The sequence below is a fragment of the Moschus berezovskii genome, chromosome 7 (assembly GCF_049115385.1).
Source record: "Moschus berezovskii isolate FMDL1 chromosome 7, NW_MosBer_1.0, whole genome shotgun sequence".
Classification (NCBI taxonomy): domain Eukaryota; kingdom Metazoa; phylum Chordata; class Mammalia; order Artiodactyla; family Moschidae; genus Moschus; species Moschus berezovskii.
In genome coordinates this window covers 31,395,318-31,415,431 of record NC_142466.1, presented here as the reverse complement: position 1 = coordinate 31,415,431, position 20,114 = coordinate 31,395,318, and the positions used below count along the sequence as shown (strand labels likewise).

General features: G+C 37.5%; 1 protein-coding gene across 3 annotated transcripts in view; it reads left to right on the top strand.

Moving 5' to 3' along the window:
- DENND4C (DENN domain containing 4C) overlaps positions 1-20,114 on the top strand; it is a 123,629-nt gene that overhangs the window by 81,891 nt on the left and 21,624 nt on the right. For all 3 annotated transcript variants that reach the window (XM_055428160.2, XM_055428158.2, XM_055428159.2), the window contains 6 exons: positions 3,031-3,141; positions 4,237-4,383; positions 10,791-11,944; positions 17,551-17,728; positions 18,562-18,671; positions 19,004-19,179. In XM_055428160.2, coding sequence (XP_055284135.2) covers positions 3,031-3,141; positions 4,237-4,383; positions 10,791-11,944; positions 17,551-17,728; positions 18,562-18,671; positions 19,004-19,179 — 1,876 coding nt within the window. The remainder of the gene's footprint in view (positions 1-3,030; positions 3,142-4,236; positions 4,384-10,790; positions 11,945-17,550; positions 17,729-18,561; positions 18,672-19,003; positions 19,180-20,114) is intronic.

The window sequence follows — 20,114 nt, the reverse complement described above, 5'->3', positions numbered from 1 at the left end:
AATTTCTTTCAACATGTAGGAATTTTCATGAGACTTTAATTTGAAAAACACCTTATTTTATTTCCTCCTATATTTTTTCCTAGTACTTAGAGAATAAACTGATTTCATTTGTGAAAAACCAAGAAAATAATTTGTGGTATGAAACCATTTCACCACTTACAATAATAATTATTATTACAGTAAGCACTCTCCTTCTCTCTCTAGATTTTTAAGTTGGTTTCCTTTAAGTGGAAAAAAAAGATCTAGTAATACTGGGAAACTGCATGAAGATTCTGTATTCCTCAGTTGGGGAAGGAACTTCAGATCCCTTTTTCATATATTTCTTTTCAGTTACATTTCAAATGACTGAAGCTCTAGTATTGAATTTACTGTGATTATGTCTCTGTAGGTGATGTCATCTGACACTTTTGGAAACCTCCAGCCCAGTTGCTTAAGTTACTCTTTTCATGAAGGATTATCTCATAGAATCTTTCCGTTTGGTACTTGATACTGAGTCAGTTAGCTTATTGAAGCCATATCTGAGTTTAATCAGCTTACTCAGTTCCCAGACCAGTGTCCGTTTCGTGGCACCATAACGTTTTACCAGACTTTCTGAGGGGCCAATAAAAAAATGACTGAACGTAGTCATTCTTAATAGCAGTATTTTTTATAAAATGTTTTTTAAAAATTGAAGTACAGTAGACTTACAGTATTGTGTTAATTTCAGATGTACAATGATTTGGTTTTATATATTTATATTCTTCTCAGATTCTTTTCCCTTATAGACTATTAAAAAATATTGAGTGTAGTTCCCTGTGCTATACAGTGGGTCCTTGTTGGTGATCTAAATAGCAAGTTTTTTAAGTTTGATTCTTTTGTTATTGGTGAACCCATAGTTTCAATGGTACTTTAAAGAGCGACAGAAAGTGAAAAGAAATAAAAAATAAAAAGTGGTAGACAGTGGAAGTCACTATATTTTTTGTTTTATGTGTTTTTCATCGACATCCTTCATAATGTTTCCCTAGTAATTTGCCTTTATTTTCTTTTTATTTTATTTCCTTAAAGTGATGGAACATTAAAGCAAAAGTAGACTTTTAAAAAACTATTTTGAAATCATTTTAAGCTTATTAAATGTTTCAAGAGCACTCCAAAGAACTCTTGAATAACTTTTATCTAACTTCATTCACTTTTAGGTTAACACATTTATCATTTTCTTTCTGTATGCATATACACATTTTCCCCCTAAATTATGTGAGAGCAGATTGCATACATCTTGCCCTCTTACCTCTTAATACTTCAGTAGTGTTTGCTCTTACATGACTGCAGTATAGTTTACTAATTCAGGGAAACATTTATATACCACTTTAACACGACTGAGCAACTGAGCTGAACTTAATGTACAGTTATCACAGTGTGGTCAGTTGTAATGTCCTTTATGGTACTTAACTCCTTCTCTTTAGTCACGTGTAACCAGCATAGTTCCTCACCTTTTCTTTGTCTTTCATGACCTCTACCTTTTTGAAGAGTAAGTCAAGTTATTTTGTGAAATGCTGCCAAATTTGAGTTTGTCTGCTGTGTCCCGGTGATTAAATTAGACTGCATCCATGGCTCTTCTACAGAAATGCTGTTATAGCCTTCTGAGACGGCCACATCTCAGAGGCCACAGTTCTGTCTGTTCCTCATTGGTGGTGTTGATTTTGGTCACTTGGTGTCAGTGTTTGGTTTCTGTTAGTTACTATTAGCCCTCCTGCAGATAATAAGTCACTTGTGAAGAGATACTCTGAGACTATGCAATAATATCTGCTTTTTCATCACACTTTCCCTTTTAAGTTTAGCATCCATTGATGATTCTTGCCTGGACCAGTCTTTATACTGTGATGGTTGTAAGATGGTGAATTTCCTTTAGAAATGTCCTCTCATGTTTTTGAGCACTTGTTTTCTTACATAACAAAGTGTTCCTGGCTCATTCTTGTACCTTCCCCGCCTGAGCTCTGGAATTAGCCATTTCTTCAAGGATCTCAGCTTCCTTTTAATGGGCAATAGATTCTAGAAGCCGAGATCTGGGCCCTAGATATGCTTACTCCCTCCAGAGTGATGTTCTAGACTTTTTCAGCAGAGCTAGAAAAAATTTTTATGTTATTTTAGAAATAATTCTAATTCCAACTCAGTTACACAAGTTTTTCTTTGCCTTTCTGCATGTCATTTTTTTTTTCTTTTGTAAAAAATCTCTCTTCTTCCACAGTAAGAATCTTGGTTCCCAACATCATCACATTTACTCAATTGCTCAGTCTTCCAGTACACATAGTATAGTTTCAGCACAGCTACATACATTTCCCTGTGAGGAACAAACTGAAGGAGTTCAGAATTTGACTACTATCCCTCAGGCTTAGGGTGTATACTCAAAATAATGTATTAGAAGTTATTTGGATTAGTCTTCTCCCATCCTTTAAGTGTGGTTATCTTACTCATAGACAATTGATTTCTTTTGTTTTTGTGTACATCCAGTTTTAATTACACCCCCACCCTCAGTTTTGCTGATTTAATTTTTGAATATGTAGAAATTACGTTTCCAAAAATAAAAATGCAATATGATAACCATAGTTAGAGAAGTTTCCTCTCTATCCCTCCCATCCTATTTTCCCCCACCTTTTGTTGGTGACCAGTTTTATTGTTTTATGGTTTATTATGCATTTCTTTTTGCAGAAGTAAGCAGGTGTATGTTTTATTTCCACTTCGGTCTTAACACAAAAGGTATCATTTTATAAATACACTCCAAAAGAAACTTTCAAAGCATCCAAATCTACTGATTTATATATGAGGAAATTAAGACTCATTGCTTTCAAATATGTAATGATTTTTAGTTTTGAAATTCCTTTCTGCTGTTCTTTGCTTCTTATCTTTGTTGTAAAATGTTTTGTGTGCTTTGTGAGCTTTTGTCTCTTCTTTCTTTTTAGAAGTTGAATTGCATAAGTTGGTGGAATTTCCTTTGACAATTTATAGCTTGACTGTAAATATATGAAAACATATGTCAGCCTTTATTCTTTTTAACAGGAGGTCAGTCTGACCAAGGCTATGGGTCTAAGGATGAACTTTTAAAGGATGATGCAGAAATTCATGTGCCTGAAGAACAAATGTCAGGAGACTTAATAACTAAAACAGAAGGTTAAGTACTGATATTTACTTAGCTTTACTTAGTGAGTTACCTGTATTATTTAAAAGTCTTATTTGATAATTTTGGTGATTATGTTCAGAAATGTCAAGTCTGGGCTTATAAGATATTAGGTACTGTTATCTATGGGTTTCCCAGGTGGCGCTAGTGGTAAAGAACCTGCCTGCCAATGCAGGAGACCAAGAGAATCACATTCGATCCCTGGGTCAGGAAGATCCCCTGGAAGAAGGGCATGGCAATCCACTCCAGTATTCTTGCCTGGAGAATTGCATGGACAGGGGACCCTGGCGGGCTACAGTCCATAGGGTTGCACTGAGTTGGACATAACTGAAATGACTTAGCATGAACTCTGTCATATATGATAGATTTTTGGTAGTCTCAGAATTTTAGAATTTAAGAGATTTTTAGAGACTCTGTAGGTCAGCCCTCAGTTTTGTAGAAAGTACAACCCATCATGGTATTCATTTGCCAATGTAAAATAACTTTCGTGACAGAATCAGGACTAAACTTTGAGTCATCAAACTTGTATTCCAGTGTACCTTTTATTTTAAAATGCTCTTCCACTAGAAGTCCTTCAGATATCTAAGTTGACATTTTTCATTTGTAAGTTCCAATATAGTCTGTGTAGTTTTTCTTTTTTTAGGGTACTTACTGAGATAGAAATGTTTTCTAGTAATCACTTTAAGAAAATATGGAGGAATATTTGGCTTTATGATAACATGATGTTCTTCTTGTCCTCTAACACAAAAGTTCCCTTTCTTTAATGATGTCACTTATTTTATGCTCCAGAATTATACAGAAGCAAGCCCCTCTCCTACTTGAGAAGTGATGAGGAATGTGACAAAAGGCCAGTCTTAATTGATTCACTTAGGAATACTCAAGTTAGAATTATGAATGCTAAAATAAAGCATTTATTTCAGTCACTACTGGCAACATTTATGGCATAAAATCAGAATAAATCAGTAATAAAATAATCATGTATTCATCTCCACATAAAAAAAAAAAGTCCATAGATATATTTAAAAGTACTGTGTCTGTTCAGTACTGGTGAAAATAGGAATGCTAACGTCCAGATATTTTTTCCCCAGAGGTGTGCAATGTCTCTGCTATTGTGGCCAAACATTCTCAACCTAGTGCAGAGCCCCAGAGTCCCGCTGAACCTCCTGCGTGGGGCGGCAGTATTGTGAAAGTTCCATCTGGGATATTTGATGTCAATGGCAGAAAAAGTAGCACTGGTGAGTCTTTACATTTAAGTTATTAAATGTTTTTCTTTTAATTTCTTTATTATTTTTTGGCTGCACTGGGTCTTCGTTGCTGCATCAGACTTTCTCTAGTTGTGGCGAGCTGGACACTACTCTCTAGTTGTACGTAGGCTTCTTATTGTTGTAGCTTCTCTTGTTGCTAACAACAGGCTCTAGGATGCAGGCCTCAGTAGTTGCAGCACATGGGCTCAGTAGTTGCACCTCCTGGGCTCTAAAGTGTGGGCTCAATAGTTGCAGTACATGGACTTAATTGCCCCTTGGCACGTGGGATCTTCCCGGACCAGGTATCGAACCCATGTCTCTTGCATTGCAAGGCAGATTCTTAACCACTGAACCACCAGGGAAGTCCAACACTTTTGTTATTAAGTGTTTAAAACATACTTCTGTGGGTCCATGTGTGTCTTTAGTGACATTATAAATTGCTAACTTAATTGTAATGAACATGCTCAAGAGTCAAAAGTAATAAGCTGAATCCTGTAAATGGGCTAAAGAGGAAATTAAAATAGTTATTTAAAAATACTTCATTTTTAAAAGGAAGATATTAAGTGTGTTTAGATGTTATTTGGAAAACCTTTTTTTAAAAAATAAGACTGCATTCATGTATTCTGTAATTTTTAAAATTTTTATTCATTTATGGCTGCACTGGGTCTTTATTGCTGTGTGCAGCCTGTCTCTAGTTGCGGTGAGCTGAAGCTACCCTCCACTTGTGATGTGTGGGCATCTTCTTGTAGTGGCTTCTCTTGTTGCAGAGCATAGACTCTAGGACTCATAGGCTTTCAAACACGGGCTCAGTAGTGGTGCATGAATTTGGTTGCTCTGCAGTATGTGGGATCTTCTCGGACCAGAGATCAAACCTGTCTGTCCTGCTTCGGCAGGTGGATTCTTAACCCTGGACTACCGGGGAAGTCCTGGAATACTTTTCTTATTGTCGTGCCTGTTCTGAGTTCTGTCCTCCTTTCTAATGGTTGATAATGAGAGAGGAACTGTAGGATGGGCCTCATACTCATCCTGAACAGAGAGGCAATTATGTGGTCAAATCCCAAAGGGCTGTGCGTAGCAGGGTAATTCCTATACCTGAAAGGAAATGGAAGAAAAAGATTGATATCACTTAAGATTCTACACAAAAATAGCAGCGGGTCTTTAATTTTTGCCCAATTATTATAGGTACCCTGAGCGACTTATTTATGATTAAGTCATACAGTCACAGTGTTAGTTGCTTAGTTGTGTTTGCAATCACATGGACTGTAGCCCACCAGGATCCTCTGTCTCTGGAATTCTCCAGGCAAGAGTACTGGAGTTGGTTGCCACTCCCTTCTCCAGGGGATCAGTATTTGTAATGAGTAACTGTTGCTGTGTAACTCCCATAAATTTGAGTTTACTACTTTCAATTACATTGTAGCCCTTACCCTTAAGGCAAACACATTTATTTGCGCTTGTTGGTAGTAGCTACAGTTCACTTCCCTAAAGTCAGTTATCTTATCTGTAAGTGTATCTATTGAGACTTCATAGAAGTTCATTTGCTTAGCTTTTTAACATGGAAATACTTCTCATTCCTAAAGTTTTTTTGTTTTTAGTTGTGATACCAATTTCTGTTATTTTGCAGGGGGTGAGGGGTTTTATTCAAGAGGTGGAGATAAATGTTTTTTTTTAAAAAGTAATTGATATATGTATTCTTAATCCTATTTTCCCAACGTATGGATAGCAGATTAAAAAGAAAAAGGAGGGCAGAGTTTTCTTCATCAAATGTTTAGAATCTTCTCAGAATATTGAAATGGACTTAGTTTGGGGACTGGTGTGTTTTTTTCTCTTTTTTGATCTTATTTCCATGTTACATTTTGATGTAGAAAGAGTTACTCTATTAAGAAAGGAAATGGAATGAAGCTTTTGCCAATATGTCAAACATTTTAATTTATTTTAAATATGTCAAACATATTTTAACTCAAAGTCAATTTAAAATTGAACAAAATGTGCCACTAAACTCTTCAAAATAAGAACCAGTAAATTTGCAAACATCTTTTCTAAAATATTGGTAAAATTTTTTTGAAGCAGGTACAAACTTCAGAGTTACAAAACATGCTAATTTAATTCCCCTAAAAGCTTTAAAAAAAAAAATCTCTAAATGCTTATTATTAGTTCTCTTTAATTGGTTGATTATGATTATTAAATACTGATTTGGAATATTAAAAAGAATCTTGAAATCAGTTTGAAAGATTAAAAAAAAAGACTTTATCAAAAACAAATTTTGCCCCAAACTCTAAGGTTTTTAAAAAACCAATGAGAATCCTAAATATGAATGCTTAGAGTTAAGTTCTGCTAATCCCAGTGAGTCAGTGGTAAAGAACACATGCAATGCAGGAGACCCTGGTTTGATCCCTGGGTTGGGAAGATCCCCTGGAGGAGGGCATGCTGCCTAGAGAATCCCATGGACAGAGGAGCCTGGTGGGGCTACAGTTCATAGGGTCGCACATGACTGAAGCGACTCAGCATACACGTAGTGATGCAACTAGAGATAGTTTTTGGTCTTGGTGTGGAAAAAATTGCATGGTAGCAGGGACTTAATGACTGCCTGCATCTCCTAAAGCTGGAGGGGGTGTTCCTATAGACACTTGATGAAACATGATTGATCTCTGTGAAGGCTGGGATTATGTCTGTTTTATTCTCCATTGTATTAGCACTTCATGTAGTGGGTGCTAGTAGGCATTCAGATACTTGTTGAAGGAATAAACTTAACAGAAAAAATTTGGGCTATTCAGATTTTATTAGGCTTCTTATCATTTGCTGATTGTAAGCACTCCATTCTAGATCCTTTTGTTCAGTACTTTGGAGAAGTAAGACTTTGGCTATAGCAAATATATAATCTATGACTATGCATTTTTTTTGTGCAAAGTAGATTTCTGGTAAATACTTGTTGAATTAGGTATATGAGATCTAGGATAGAAGAGGTTATTTCTTTTTCTGTCTGTTTAGCTGCTAAGCTGTGTCTAACTCTGCGACCCCATGGATTGCGGTGTGCCAGGCTTCCCTGTCCTTCACTATCTCCTGGAATTTACTCAGACTCAAGTCCATTGAGTCGGTGATGCCATCTAATCATCTCACCCTCTATGACCCCTTCCTTCTCCTGCCCTCAGTCTCTCCCAGCATCAGGATCTTTTCCAGTGAGTTAGCTCTTCTCATCAGGTAGCCAAAGTATTGGAGCTTCAGCCTCAGTCCTTCCAATGAATATTCACGGTTGATTTCTTTAGGATGGATGGTTTGATCTCCTTGCTGTCCAGGGGATTCTCAAGAGAATTCTCCAGCACCACAATTAGAAAGCATCAATTCCTTGGCATTCAGCCTTCTTTATGGTTCAACTCTCATATCTGTACATGGCTACGGGAAATAGTTGGCTTTGACTGTACGGCTTTGACTATATGGATCTTTGTTGGCAAAGATCTCTGCTTTTTAATATGCTGTCTAGGTTTGTCATAGTTTTTCTTCCAAAGAGCAAGCGTTTTTTAATTTTGTGGCTGCAGTCACCACCCTCAGTGATTTTGGAGCCCAAATAAAGTCTGTTACTATTACCATTGTTTCTCCATCTATTTGCCATGAAGTGACGGGACCAGATGGCATGATCTTTGTTTTTTGAGTGTTGAGTTTTAAGCCAGCTTTTTCACTCTCCTCTTTCATGCTCATTAAGAGGCCCTTTAGTTCCTCTTCACTTTCTACCATTCAAGTGGTATCATCTGCATATCTGAAGTTGTTGGTATTTCTCCTGGCAGTCTTGATTCCAGCTTGTGATTCATCCATCCTGACATTTTTCATGATGTGCTCTGCATGTAAGTTAAATAAGCAGGGTGACAATATACAGCCTTGACATACTCCTTTCCCAATTTTGAACCATTCCTTTGTTCCATGTCTGATTCTAACTGTTGATTCTTGACCTCATACAGCTCTGCTGTTTCTTTTTAGGTCTGCTGTTTATCTATTTATTTTTTTTTCTGGAATTTCAGATGAAAGGCTTCCTAATGCACAAAAGAACCTCAGCTTTCCCTCAGAACCAAAACAAACACATACATAAACAACAACAATGAAAGAGTTTCAATTAAGATTTTCAGAACACAAATACCCATTTAAATGCACCTAATTCTCTGCTAGCAGCCACTTTAAATTATTGTTCTTTTTAAAGGAAAATCCAATATAGTTGAAAGCATGTGCTTTTTTTGTATAAGATGCTTCCTTGCATTATCTGACAGAAGGAGAAAAGCATGTTTAGCTTTTTTGGATTTAACATGTTCTAGCTAATCAGAAAATCTTTATTAATTACATTTCTGAACTCTTTAGCACTGGAAGAGGGTTTTGGTTGGTTGGTTGGTTGGTTTTTTTTGTTGTTGTGTTACAAAAATATGATGAAAAAAGTTAAACCATATATGATCTTGTAATTTTGGAAAGAGCATGTTATTGGGTCATGTCAGTCTAGAGGCTTTTAGTAGGAGAACAAACACTAGTCCCCAAGACCTTCTTTACCATCTGAGAGGATGAGAGAATTTCCTATTGTTAAAGCAAAACCAGGGTCATGGGGGCGGGAGGAGACTCTTGGCCATGGAAGAATAAGTTTGGGCGTAAGCTGTATTTCCTGTTTTGCAAAGAGTCACTTTCTCTGCATTTTCTGCATTTCAGCTTCCTTTCTCTCCTTTATCGCCTCCCCATAGCCTTCATTCCCTTGACTTTTGTGTCATGGGCCATTTTCTGTGTACACAGAAAGAGGCGGTGGTGGATGGCAAAGTGACAAAGACAGCCGTTGAGGGGATCGTGGGGAGGGAGCCAAGAGGCACACCCCAGCTCCACCACTACTGGCTCTGTGATGTGGGGAGATGCTATAGACTCTCCATGTCCCCCAAATTCCTAGGTTGAAGCCCCAACCTCCAGTGTGATTGTATTTGGAGATAGTTCCTTTAGGGAGATAATTTAAGTTAAATGAGGTTAAAGGATGGGGCCCCTAATTCAGTATGAGTGGTGTCCTTGTAAGGAGTCAATGAGACACCAGGAGTGACTGTATACAGGGAAAGGGCCACGTGCGGACACAGTGAGAGGGCAGCTGCCTGCAAGCCTAGGAGAGAGGCCTCTGGAGACACCAGACCTGCCAGCACCTTGATCTTGGACCCTCAGTATATATATCTTGGAGCTCATGTATATTATCATAAGTGACCAGTCCAGGTTCGACGCATAAATTTTCCTCTGTTCAAAAAAAAAAAAAAAACAAAACATCCAACAAGAGAGGAATGCATAAATAAGATGGATATACAATGGAATATTACTCAGCCACAAAAGGGACAAAATTGGGTCCTTTGTAGAGATGAGGATGGGCCCAGAGTCTGTCATATGGATTGAAAAAGTCAGAAAGAGGAAAACAAATACTGTATATTAACGCACGTATGTGGAATCTAGAAAAATGGTACAAAGAAAGCTATTTGCAGGCAGGAATAGACAAGCAGACGCAGAGAACAGACGTGGACACAGGTGAGAAGGGGAGGGCGGGACAAAGTGCGAGAGCAGCGCCGACATCTACACACGACCCCGTGGAGACAGACAGCTGGGGGAAGCTGCTGCGTGGCACAGGGAGCCCAGCCTGGCTCTGAGACGACCCAGAGGGGAGGGACGGGGCCGCTGAGTGAAGTCTAAGCGAAAAGGGATATATGCATCCATAAAGCTGATTCACTTCTTTGTGCAGCAGAAACTAACGCAACACTGTAAAGCAATTATACACCAATAAAAACAAACAAAATCAGCCCAACAGTCTTGGAGCTTGTTAGAGCTTTCCTCTCTTCAATTAGATAATCAGGAACTCGAGGGCAGCACCCATGTCTTACATGACATCTTGATTCCACAGGATGAGGTGCACAGTGTACACAGTTGCTTCAGAGGTGTCCAGCTCTTTGTGACCCTATGGATGGCAGCCCACCAGGCTCCTCTATCCATAGGATTCTCCAGGCTAGAATACTGGAGTGGGTTGCCATGCCCTCCTCCAGGGTCTGCTGTTTAACATAGAATGTATTTCTTAAGTTGAATGTAAAACTCTTAAACTATAAAACATGGTTATAGATTATATTTATTAATAGGTGTGATATCTGTCAGTGAACAATACAGGTTTATACAGTATATATTGCATGATCTTTTCTTAAAATGTGTATGTATATGCATAGAGGATAAAAGACATATTAGACATTAAAATGTTTTTAAGACACAGGGTTAAGCAGTGTTTTTGGACTTTTTCTGTATACCATCTAACCTTTCTGAATCTTTTACTTTATGTCTCACTTTCAAAAATCAGAAAAAAACGTTTTTTTAAGAAAAGTTACATCAGAAAAGAGATGTGTTTTTAATACTGTACTTTCTCTTTTTAGGTAGTACATCAAATGTATTATTTTCTAGTCAAGATCCAGTTGAAGATGCTGTCTTTGGTGAAGTTATTAATCTCAAGAAGAATGGTGACAGAGGAGAAAAAAGACAAAAGCATTTTCCAGAGAGAAGCTGTAGTTTTAGTTCTGAAAGTCGAGCAGGAATGTTACTTAAGAAGAGCAGTTTGGATTTGAATTCAAGTGAAGTGGCTATCATGATGGGAGCAGATGCCAAGATTCTCACAGCGCTGACAAGTCCTAAGACTTCTCCACATCATAATGCAAGAACCCATAGCTTTAAGAGTATTAGCTGTCATCCAGCTGACACTAGGACTTGTGTATCTGAAAGCACTTGGGATTCGGAGCACCGATCATCGGTGTTAGAGATGCTTGAGGAAAGCCAAGAACTGATCGAACCTGTGGTTGATGAAAATGTAGCTAAAGCTGCTATGACAAAGGGTGCATGTGACAGTCTACAAAATGATAAGAATCAGTCCAGAGACTCGAAAGCAGAATCCAGAGATCTAGCAAATAAGAGAAATAGCTTATATGGTGTTGCTAAAGCTGTTGAGAGGGAAGATGTTGAAACTGGACTAGATCCTTTGTCGCTTTTAGCCACTCAATGTATAGGAGAAAAAACTGATTCAGAAGAGAAGCTGTTTTCTCCAGTTATTGCACGTAATCTGGCTGATGAAATCGAAAGCTATATGAATCTAAAGAGTCCCTTAGGTAGCAAGTCTACTAGTATGGAACTACATGGAGAGGGAAACAGAGAGTCTGGTGCTACCAGTGCATTTATTCACTCTTTAGAGAGGAGATCAAGCCTACCTTTAGATCATGGTCCACCAGCACAGGAAAGTCCTGAAGGTGAAAAAGGCTCCCCTGCAGTGTCCAGGTCTAAAACTTCTACGGGGCGTCTCAAGCAACAGACTCCTTCCAGAGGTCCTAAGGAACGTTCAACTTCTTTATCAGCACTGGTCCGTTCCTCACCACACGGCTCATTGGGTTCTGTGGTAAATTCTTTGTCAGGGCTAAAGCTGGACAATATCCTCTCAGGACCCAAGATGGACGTGCTAAAATCTGGTATGAAACAAGCAGCAACAGTAGCCAGTAAGATGTGGGTAGCTGTAGCGTCTGCCTACAACTACTCAGACGATGAGGTGAGAGAGCTTTATGTGTGTCATCTGTCTGATGTTGCAATGTTTAGAGTATTTTTTAATATATGAATTATTATTTAGATTTTTCTGGTAATTTTGTTTTTTAATATCTTAAAACATGTATATCCTACTTCTTTCTTGAAACGACTTAAGTATACATGTAAGGAATTTAATAATGAAGAAATAGAATATCAGGACTACTTTATAATTCCATACCTCAGTCTAAACTAATCCATTGTCTATTTAGTTGAAAGAATTAATGATTAATATTTGATCTAATAATAATGCCATGTTGCATTTGCATATCACTTCATTATTTTTAAGTGGAGGATAATTGCTTTATAATGTTGTGGTTGTCTCTGCTGTACATCATTGTGAGTCATTGTCTTTTTTAATATATATATATTTGGGCTTCCCTGGTTACTCAGTTGGTAAAGAAACTGCCTGCAATGTAGGAGAGCCTGGTTCAATTCCTGGGTTGGGAAGATCCACTGGAGAAGGGATAGGCTACCCACTCCAGTATTCTTGGGCTTCCTTTATGGCTCAGCTGGTAACAACCACCTGCAATGCAGAAGAGCTGGGTTTGACCCCTGGGTTGGGAAGATCCCCTGAAGAAGGGAAAGGCTACACACTCCAGTATTCTGGCTTGGAGAATTCCATGGACTACATACAGCCCATGGGGTTGCAAAGAGTCGGACATGACTGAGTGACTTTCACTTCACATATATACGTGTATGTATACATATAGCTAACAAGAAGCTGCTAGATGACACAGGGAGCCCAGCCTGGCAATTTCAAACAACCTAGATGGCAACGGCACCCCACTCCAGTACTCTTGCCTGGAAAATCCCATGGACAGAGGAGCCTGGTAGGCTGCAGTCCATGGGGTCTTGGAGTCAGACACGACTGAGCAACTTCACTTTCACTTTTCACGCATTGGAGAAGGAAATGGCAACCCACTCCAGTGTTCTTGCTTGGAGAATCCCAGGGATGGGGGAGCCTGGTGGGCTGCCGTCTGTGGGGTCACACAGAGTCAGACACGATTGAAGTGACATAGCAGCAGCAGCAGAAGTGTGGACGGGAGTGGGGGAGGGACAAGATAGAGGGGATATACATATAGTTACATATACTATATATATATATGTTATATATGTACAATTATATAATTTATATAAAAATGTATATCATATATTTTGTATAAATGTTATGTATTTATATATTATATATATATCTCCCTTCCATCTTGAGCCTCCCCCTGCTCCCTGCCACACCTCTGGGTTGTCACAGAGTTCCAGGCTGGCTCCCTGTCATTTAGCAGCTTCCTGCTAGTTAACATTTTACACACGAGAGTGTGTATGTCAGTGTTGCTTTCTCAATTTGTCCTACCCTCTCCTTCCCCCACTGTGTCCACCAGTCTGTTCTACATATGTCACTTCACTTTTTAAATAACTTTAACCTGTTATTTCTTTAAGATACATAAATCACTCTACAACTCAATTGATAGATTTCATACTGCATAAGTAAAGCTACTAACTTTTTATTTAAGTTGATTTTACAATACTGTATTAGTTGATTTTATAATATTGTATTAGTTTTAGGTGTACATCAGAGTACACATCATATTCTATTATAGGTTATTACAAGATACTGGCTATAATTCCCTGTTATAGGCAGTAAATTCTTTTTTTTTCTTTTAATTTTTGAATACTTTGTAGACTGTTACATTTTTTTATAGTGAAGGTATCATAACACATTTACAGGAGACTTGGAAAATACAAGACAAAGTATATATAGTTATATATAGTTCCACTGTATAATACAATTATTTTTAGGTAGATAAATTAAGACTTTTATATGGAATTTAAGTATCAAAGTCTCAAAAATTAATAGAATGAATAGAAAAGTAGAAGGGAAGAGTAGACCTGAAAAGCACTATGAACCAATCGAAGATAATTAAGATTTCTACAGTTTTCACACAACAGCAGGATACAAATTCTGTTCAAGTTCCCATAGACTATAAACCAGGAGACCCTGGAACATATCCAGTGACATAAAACAAGGTGCAAACATTTCACGGTCTAATGTTATTGAAGTCATACAGAGTCTGTTCTCTTTCAGTTCAGTTGCTCAGTCATGTCCGACTCTTTGTGACCCCATGAACCGCAGCACGTCAGGCCTCCCTATCCATCACCAACTGCCGGAGTCTACCCAAACCCATGTCCATTGAGTCGGTGATGCCATCCAACCATCTCATCTTCTGTCATCACCTTCTCTTCCTGCCCTCAATCTTTCCCATTATCAGGGTCTTTTCAAATCAGTCAACTCTTCACATCAGGTGGCCAAAGTATTGGAGTTTCAGCTTCAACATCAGTCCTTCCAATGAACACCAAGAACTGATCTCCTTTAGGATGGACTGGTTGCATCTCCTTGCAATCCAGGGGACTCTGAAGAGTCTTCTCCAACACTTCAGTTCAAAAGCATTAATTCTTTGGTACCTAGCCTTCTTTATAGTCCAACTTTCACATCCATACATGACCACTGGAAAAACCATAGCCTTGACCAGATGGACCTTTGTTGACAAAGTAATCTCTGCTTTTTAATATGCTGTCTAGGTTGGTCATAACTTTCAAGGAGTAAACGTCTTTTAATTTCATGGCTGCAGTGACCATCTGCAGTGATTTTGGAGCCCAGAAAAGTAAAGTCAGCCACTGTTTCCACTGTTTCCCCACCTATTTGCCATGAAGTGATGGGACCGGATGCCATGATCTTAGTTTTCTGAATGTTGAGTGCTAAACCAACTTTTTCAGTCTGCTCTTTCACTTTCATCAAGAGGCTCTTTAGTTCTTCTTCACTTTCTGCCATAAGGGTGGTGTCATCTGCATATCTGAGGTTATTGATATTTCTCCTGGCAATCTTGATTCCAGCTTTTGCTTCTTCCAGCCCAGCGTTTCTCATGATGTACTCTGCATATAAGTTAAATAAGCAGGGTGACAATATACAGCCTTGACGTACTCCTTTTCCTATTTGGAACCAGTCTGTTGTTCCTTGTCCAGTTCTAACTGTTGCTTCCTGACCAGCATACAGGTTTCTCAAAAGGCAGGTCAGGTGGTCTGCTATTCCCATCTCTTTCAGAATTTTCCACAGTTTATTGTGATCCACACAGTCAAAGGCTTTGGCATAGTCAATAAAGCAGAAACAGATGTTTTTCTGGAACTCTCTTGCTTTTTCGATGATCCAGTGAATGTTGGCAATTTGATCTCTGGTTTCTCTGCCTTTTTTAAAACCAGCTTGAACATCTGGAAGTTCACAGTTCACGTATTGCTGAAGTCTGGCTTGGAGAATTTTAAGCATTACTTTACTAGTGTGTGAGATGAGTGCAATTGTGTGGTAGCTTGAGCATTCTTTGGCATTGCCTTTCTTTGGGATTGGAATGAAATCTGACCTTTTCCAGTTCTGTGGCCACAGCTGAGTTTTCCAAATTTGCTGACATATTGAGTGCAGCACTTTCACAGCATCATCTTTCAGGATTTGAAATAGCTCAACTGGAATTCCATCACCTCCACTAGCTTTGTTCATAGTGATGCTTCCTAAGGCTCAGTTGGCTTCACATTCCAGGATGTCTGGCTCTAGGTGAGTGATCACACCATCGTGATTATCTGGGTTTTGAAGATCTTTTTTGTACAGTTCTGTGTATTCTTGCCACCTCTTCTTAATATCTTCTTCTTCTGTTAGGTCCATACCATTTCTGTCCTTTATTGAGCCCATCTTTGTATGAAATGTTCCCTTGGTATCTAATTTTCTTGAAGAGATCTCTAGTCTTTCCCATTCTATTGCTTTCCTCTATTTCTTTGCATTGATCGCTGAGGAAGGCTTTCTTATCTCTCCTTGCTATTCTCTTACCATTTGTTCTCTTACCATTCTGGAATTATGTTAGAAATCAGTATCAAAAGATATTTGAAAATACCCTACATATTTTCAAGTGCAATGTGACATTTACCAAGAGAGATCTTTGACTTAGCCATTGAAAGCCTCAATAAAAAAAGACTGAAAAAATACAGAGAGTGATTGCAGAGAAAAAACATTTAAATGAGCTTATTAGTATCAAAATGAGAAATCTCAAAGATACTTTAAAAAACTTATGTAATTGGAAATTAAATATCTGCTTTTGAATGATGGTGTATCAAAGAAGCCATAACAAGGAAAATTAGAAAATATTTGTAACATAATAAAAAAAGAGAGTTTACCGGAATTTGTTGCATGCAGCTGAAGCTGTTCAGTGCAGCTAAATACAATGTGGAATTTTGAATAAGATATGAAAACAAATAATAGACAGTAGTGTAAAATTTAGTGAAATTTGAACAAAATCTGTACTTTAGTTAATACTGTATCACGTTAATTTCCTTAGTTTTTTTAAACCACATACTATTTCTTAGACAGTAAATTCTTGTTGCTTATCTGTTTTACATAAAGTAGTTTGTATCTGTTAAATCCATAACCCTGATTTGTCCCTCTCCCCTTACTCTTTGGTAACTGCAGGTTTGGTTTCTACTTCTGTGAGTCTGTTTCTGTTTTGTGTTTACATTCATTTGTGTTACTTTATAGATTCCACATATGAATGATATTATACATGATATTTCTCTGTTACTTATTTCACTAGCCATAATACTAAGTCCATCCATGTTGCTGCAGATGGCAATTTTTCATATTTTTTAAATGGCTGAGTAACATTCCATTGCGTGTGTGTGTGTTTTTATCACATCTGCATGATCCCGTCATCTGTTGATAAGCACTTGGGTTGCTTCCATGTCTTGGCTGTTTTATATAGTGCTGCTGTGAGCATTGTGGTGCATGTCTCTGTTTGAATTAGTGTTTCTGTTTTTTTTTGGATGTATACCCAGGAGTAGTTTTATAAGAAGGAAGGCATTTAAGTCTTCTTTAAAGCAAAAATTAAAAAGGAAACTGCTTAGTGAAATGTTTTCTATCTTAAAGCATCAACAATCACTTAAAGCATTACAGTCACTGTAATCAACAATTGTAGCGTTCAGAACTTTGTTCATGTTTTACTCCTCTAATAATGATGGTTGTTTTCAGAATAATCATATTGCCAGCAAAAATTCTCACAATTACCTGATTTTAATGTACTCATATTATCCACATTTTTCGAATAACGTAATTAAAAAGGAAGTTAAGTAATTTCTGTAGGACCATTTCTGTAGGATCACAGTATGTAATGGGGGACCAAGATCACAGTCTGGCTTTCTTGACTCTTAAGCCCCTACTCTGTTTGTACTGGAGGTCTCTGATTACATTGGACGCAGTGAGCTCCTAGAGTCCTTTCATTTCATAGTTTGAATATTTGGATAAACCCCACAGTCCTAATATTCACTAGGGGCACAGCGTGATCTTAAAAGCATAGGTCATTGCTTGAATGTCTTAAGAGTATGGATGACAAATTCCAAATAATAGAAAGAGGTCAAGGTTTCAGAACAGATGGTGATGATGATTTAAGAATTATAGATGAATTTAATTCTGAAAAGGATAGAGTGAATATATTCTCATTGGAGAAGATCTTATGTATGTATGTGGGATTTTATTTTTTCCAATTAAAGGAGGAAACAAGTAGAGATTACAGTTTCCCAGCTGGCCTTGAAGACCATATTTTGGGAGAGAATATATCACCTAATACGAGTATCTCAGGGTTGGTCCCCAGTGAACTTACCCAGAGCAACACAAGCCTCGGCAGTAGTAGCAGCAGTGGAGATGCAGGAAAGCTGCATTACTCACCAGGTAAGGGCGGGGAGTGTCCTCTCTTCTGATTTATGTGCCCATAATTCTCATCCCTGTACCACACACACAGTAAGCCCCGTTTGTCAAGATGATCGGATAGATTTGTATATAGCCACACCGTATTACCACTGTAATTTTTATAAGATCTTAAAGTACTGTGTGGAATCAGAGTGTGGCTTCCCTGGTGGCTGAGTGGTAAAGAATCTGCCTGCAGTGCCAGAGATGTGGGTTCAGTTCCTGGGTCGGGAAGATCCCTTGGAGAAGGAAATGGCAACCCACTCCAGTATTCTTGCCTGGGAAATCCACTGAGTTTATTTTTATTTGTGTGTATTTGTGGATTGTATCGTTAGTTCTCAAACATTAGTGTGTCTCAGAATCACCTCGGGTATTTGTTTATAAGTATTACAAATATCCAAGCCCTAGGCTAAAACTTTTGAGACTTAATCTGTTGGAATGGGACTTTAAGAATATATATTTTTGACCAGCTTTCCAGGCGAATCAGTTATTTACTAGAGTTTGAGAATTTCTTTGCTATATTACTGAAATTTCCTAGTTCTGTGTTATTTTTTTAATTGTAATTTTATTCATTTTCTCCAACTTTTTATTATGAAAAATTTATATTACCTTAAAAAGTTGAAAGAATCATATAGTGAACAATCATATATTCTCCACCTAGATTTAATTAACAATTGTTAAATGTACATAAATACATTTTGATACTAAACCATTTGAAAATAAATTTTAGACTTCATGGTATTTCCCCCTAAATATGCATTTCCAAAGAATAAGGACATTTTCATACATAATCTGTTATGATGTTTACTTCTCTCTAGGTGAACTTCCATTTCCAAGAGGCATAAAAGGGCAGGAATTTGAAAAGTCAGATCATGGTTCTTCTCCAAACACCAGCATGTCCAGCATCTATCAGAACTGTGCAATGGAGGTAAAAGTTCTATATTCAGCCCATAATAAAGTGGCAGTAAACATATTTTTATTTCAGAGTGGCATTTTAATAGAATTCTGTGATACCTTTATGGACAGAATAATAAAAAAAAGTCATTTTGTTGAATTTCCTTGGTGTCTTATGTAAACAAGGCAATAAGCTAGTAGTTTTACCTATAAAGTAATTGTTCTGTTATTAATTTCAAATGTGATCCACAGAATAAATACAATTCTATGTTTGTCTCACAAGGATGGACTGTTACGAGTTTTAAGACCTGTTAAGACCACTGTTCACTGTAGCGGTTTTCATTGTGTGCATTTGTCTGCTCTTAGGTTTTGATGTCAAGCTGTTCACAGTGCAGAGTTTGTGGAGCTTTAGTTTATGATGAAGAAATTATGGCCGGATGGACGGCAGATGATTCAAATTTGAATACAGCCTGTCCTTTCTGTAAAAGCAACTTCTTGCCTCTTCTCAATATAGAATTTAAAGACTTAAGAGGCTCTGCAAGGTTAGTATTGTAAAAGCTCCCTTAGAGAGGTAAGTACCCTATAAAAGGCAGAAGAGTGAAGTAGTCATGGTGTGCTTCAGATGTTCCTTTCCTTGCCCTCCTTCATTTTCAGTATTTGAGAGAAAATGCTAATATTGTAGGAGGCTGTTCTTCCATGTTATTTAACAAATGATTATTATTCATAGTTAATTTTTTGGAGCTAAACTTTATAGGTTATATATCAGTTATTATAAATTCAAAATTCTAGCATTAGTTATTATTTTAATATTTCTGCCTTAATGACCTTGATTACGTGCTCTGGAGCCTCCCCCCTCCACCACCAAAAAAAAAAAAAAGATGAAAGGGACTTTAGCTCTTTTCTTAACTTGTTTCCCCTTTATGGTGGTGCTCTGTAATGTGAAATGACTAAATTCTAGGCATTAGAAAAGAGATTAACTGATCTGTAATCAGTCATTAAGTAATTGAGAGTTTGGTAACTGTTTGCTGACCTAAGTACTTATAATTTTTTTTTCTTCTTATGGTGATTGTAAATGGGATTGTTTTCTCAATTCCCTTTCTGCTAGCTCATTAGTATATAGATGCAACAGGTTTTTATTGGTTTTGTACCCTGCAACTTCACTAAATTCATTTGTTACTTCTAATAGTTTTTTGGTGGATTCTTTAGGGTTTTCTAGACATAAAATCATGTCACCTGCAAACAGTGAGTTTTACTTATTCCTTTCTAAATTGGATGGCTTTTTTCCCTCTTTTTTGCCTAATTTCTGTGGCTAGGACTCCTGTGTTGTATTTCAGTTTTTCACCTTTAATAATATTAGCTGGGGACTTGTCATATATAACCGTTACTGTGTTGAGGTATATTCCTTCTATATCCACTTTGTGGAGAGTTTTTATTATAAATGGATGACTGGTCTTGTCAGCTGCTTTTTCTGCACTTG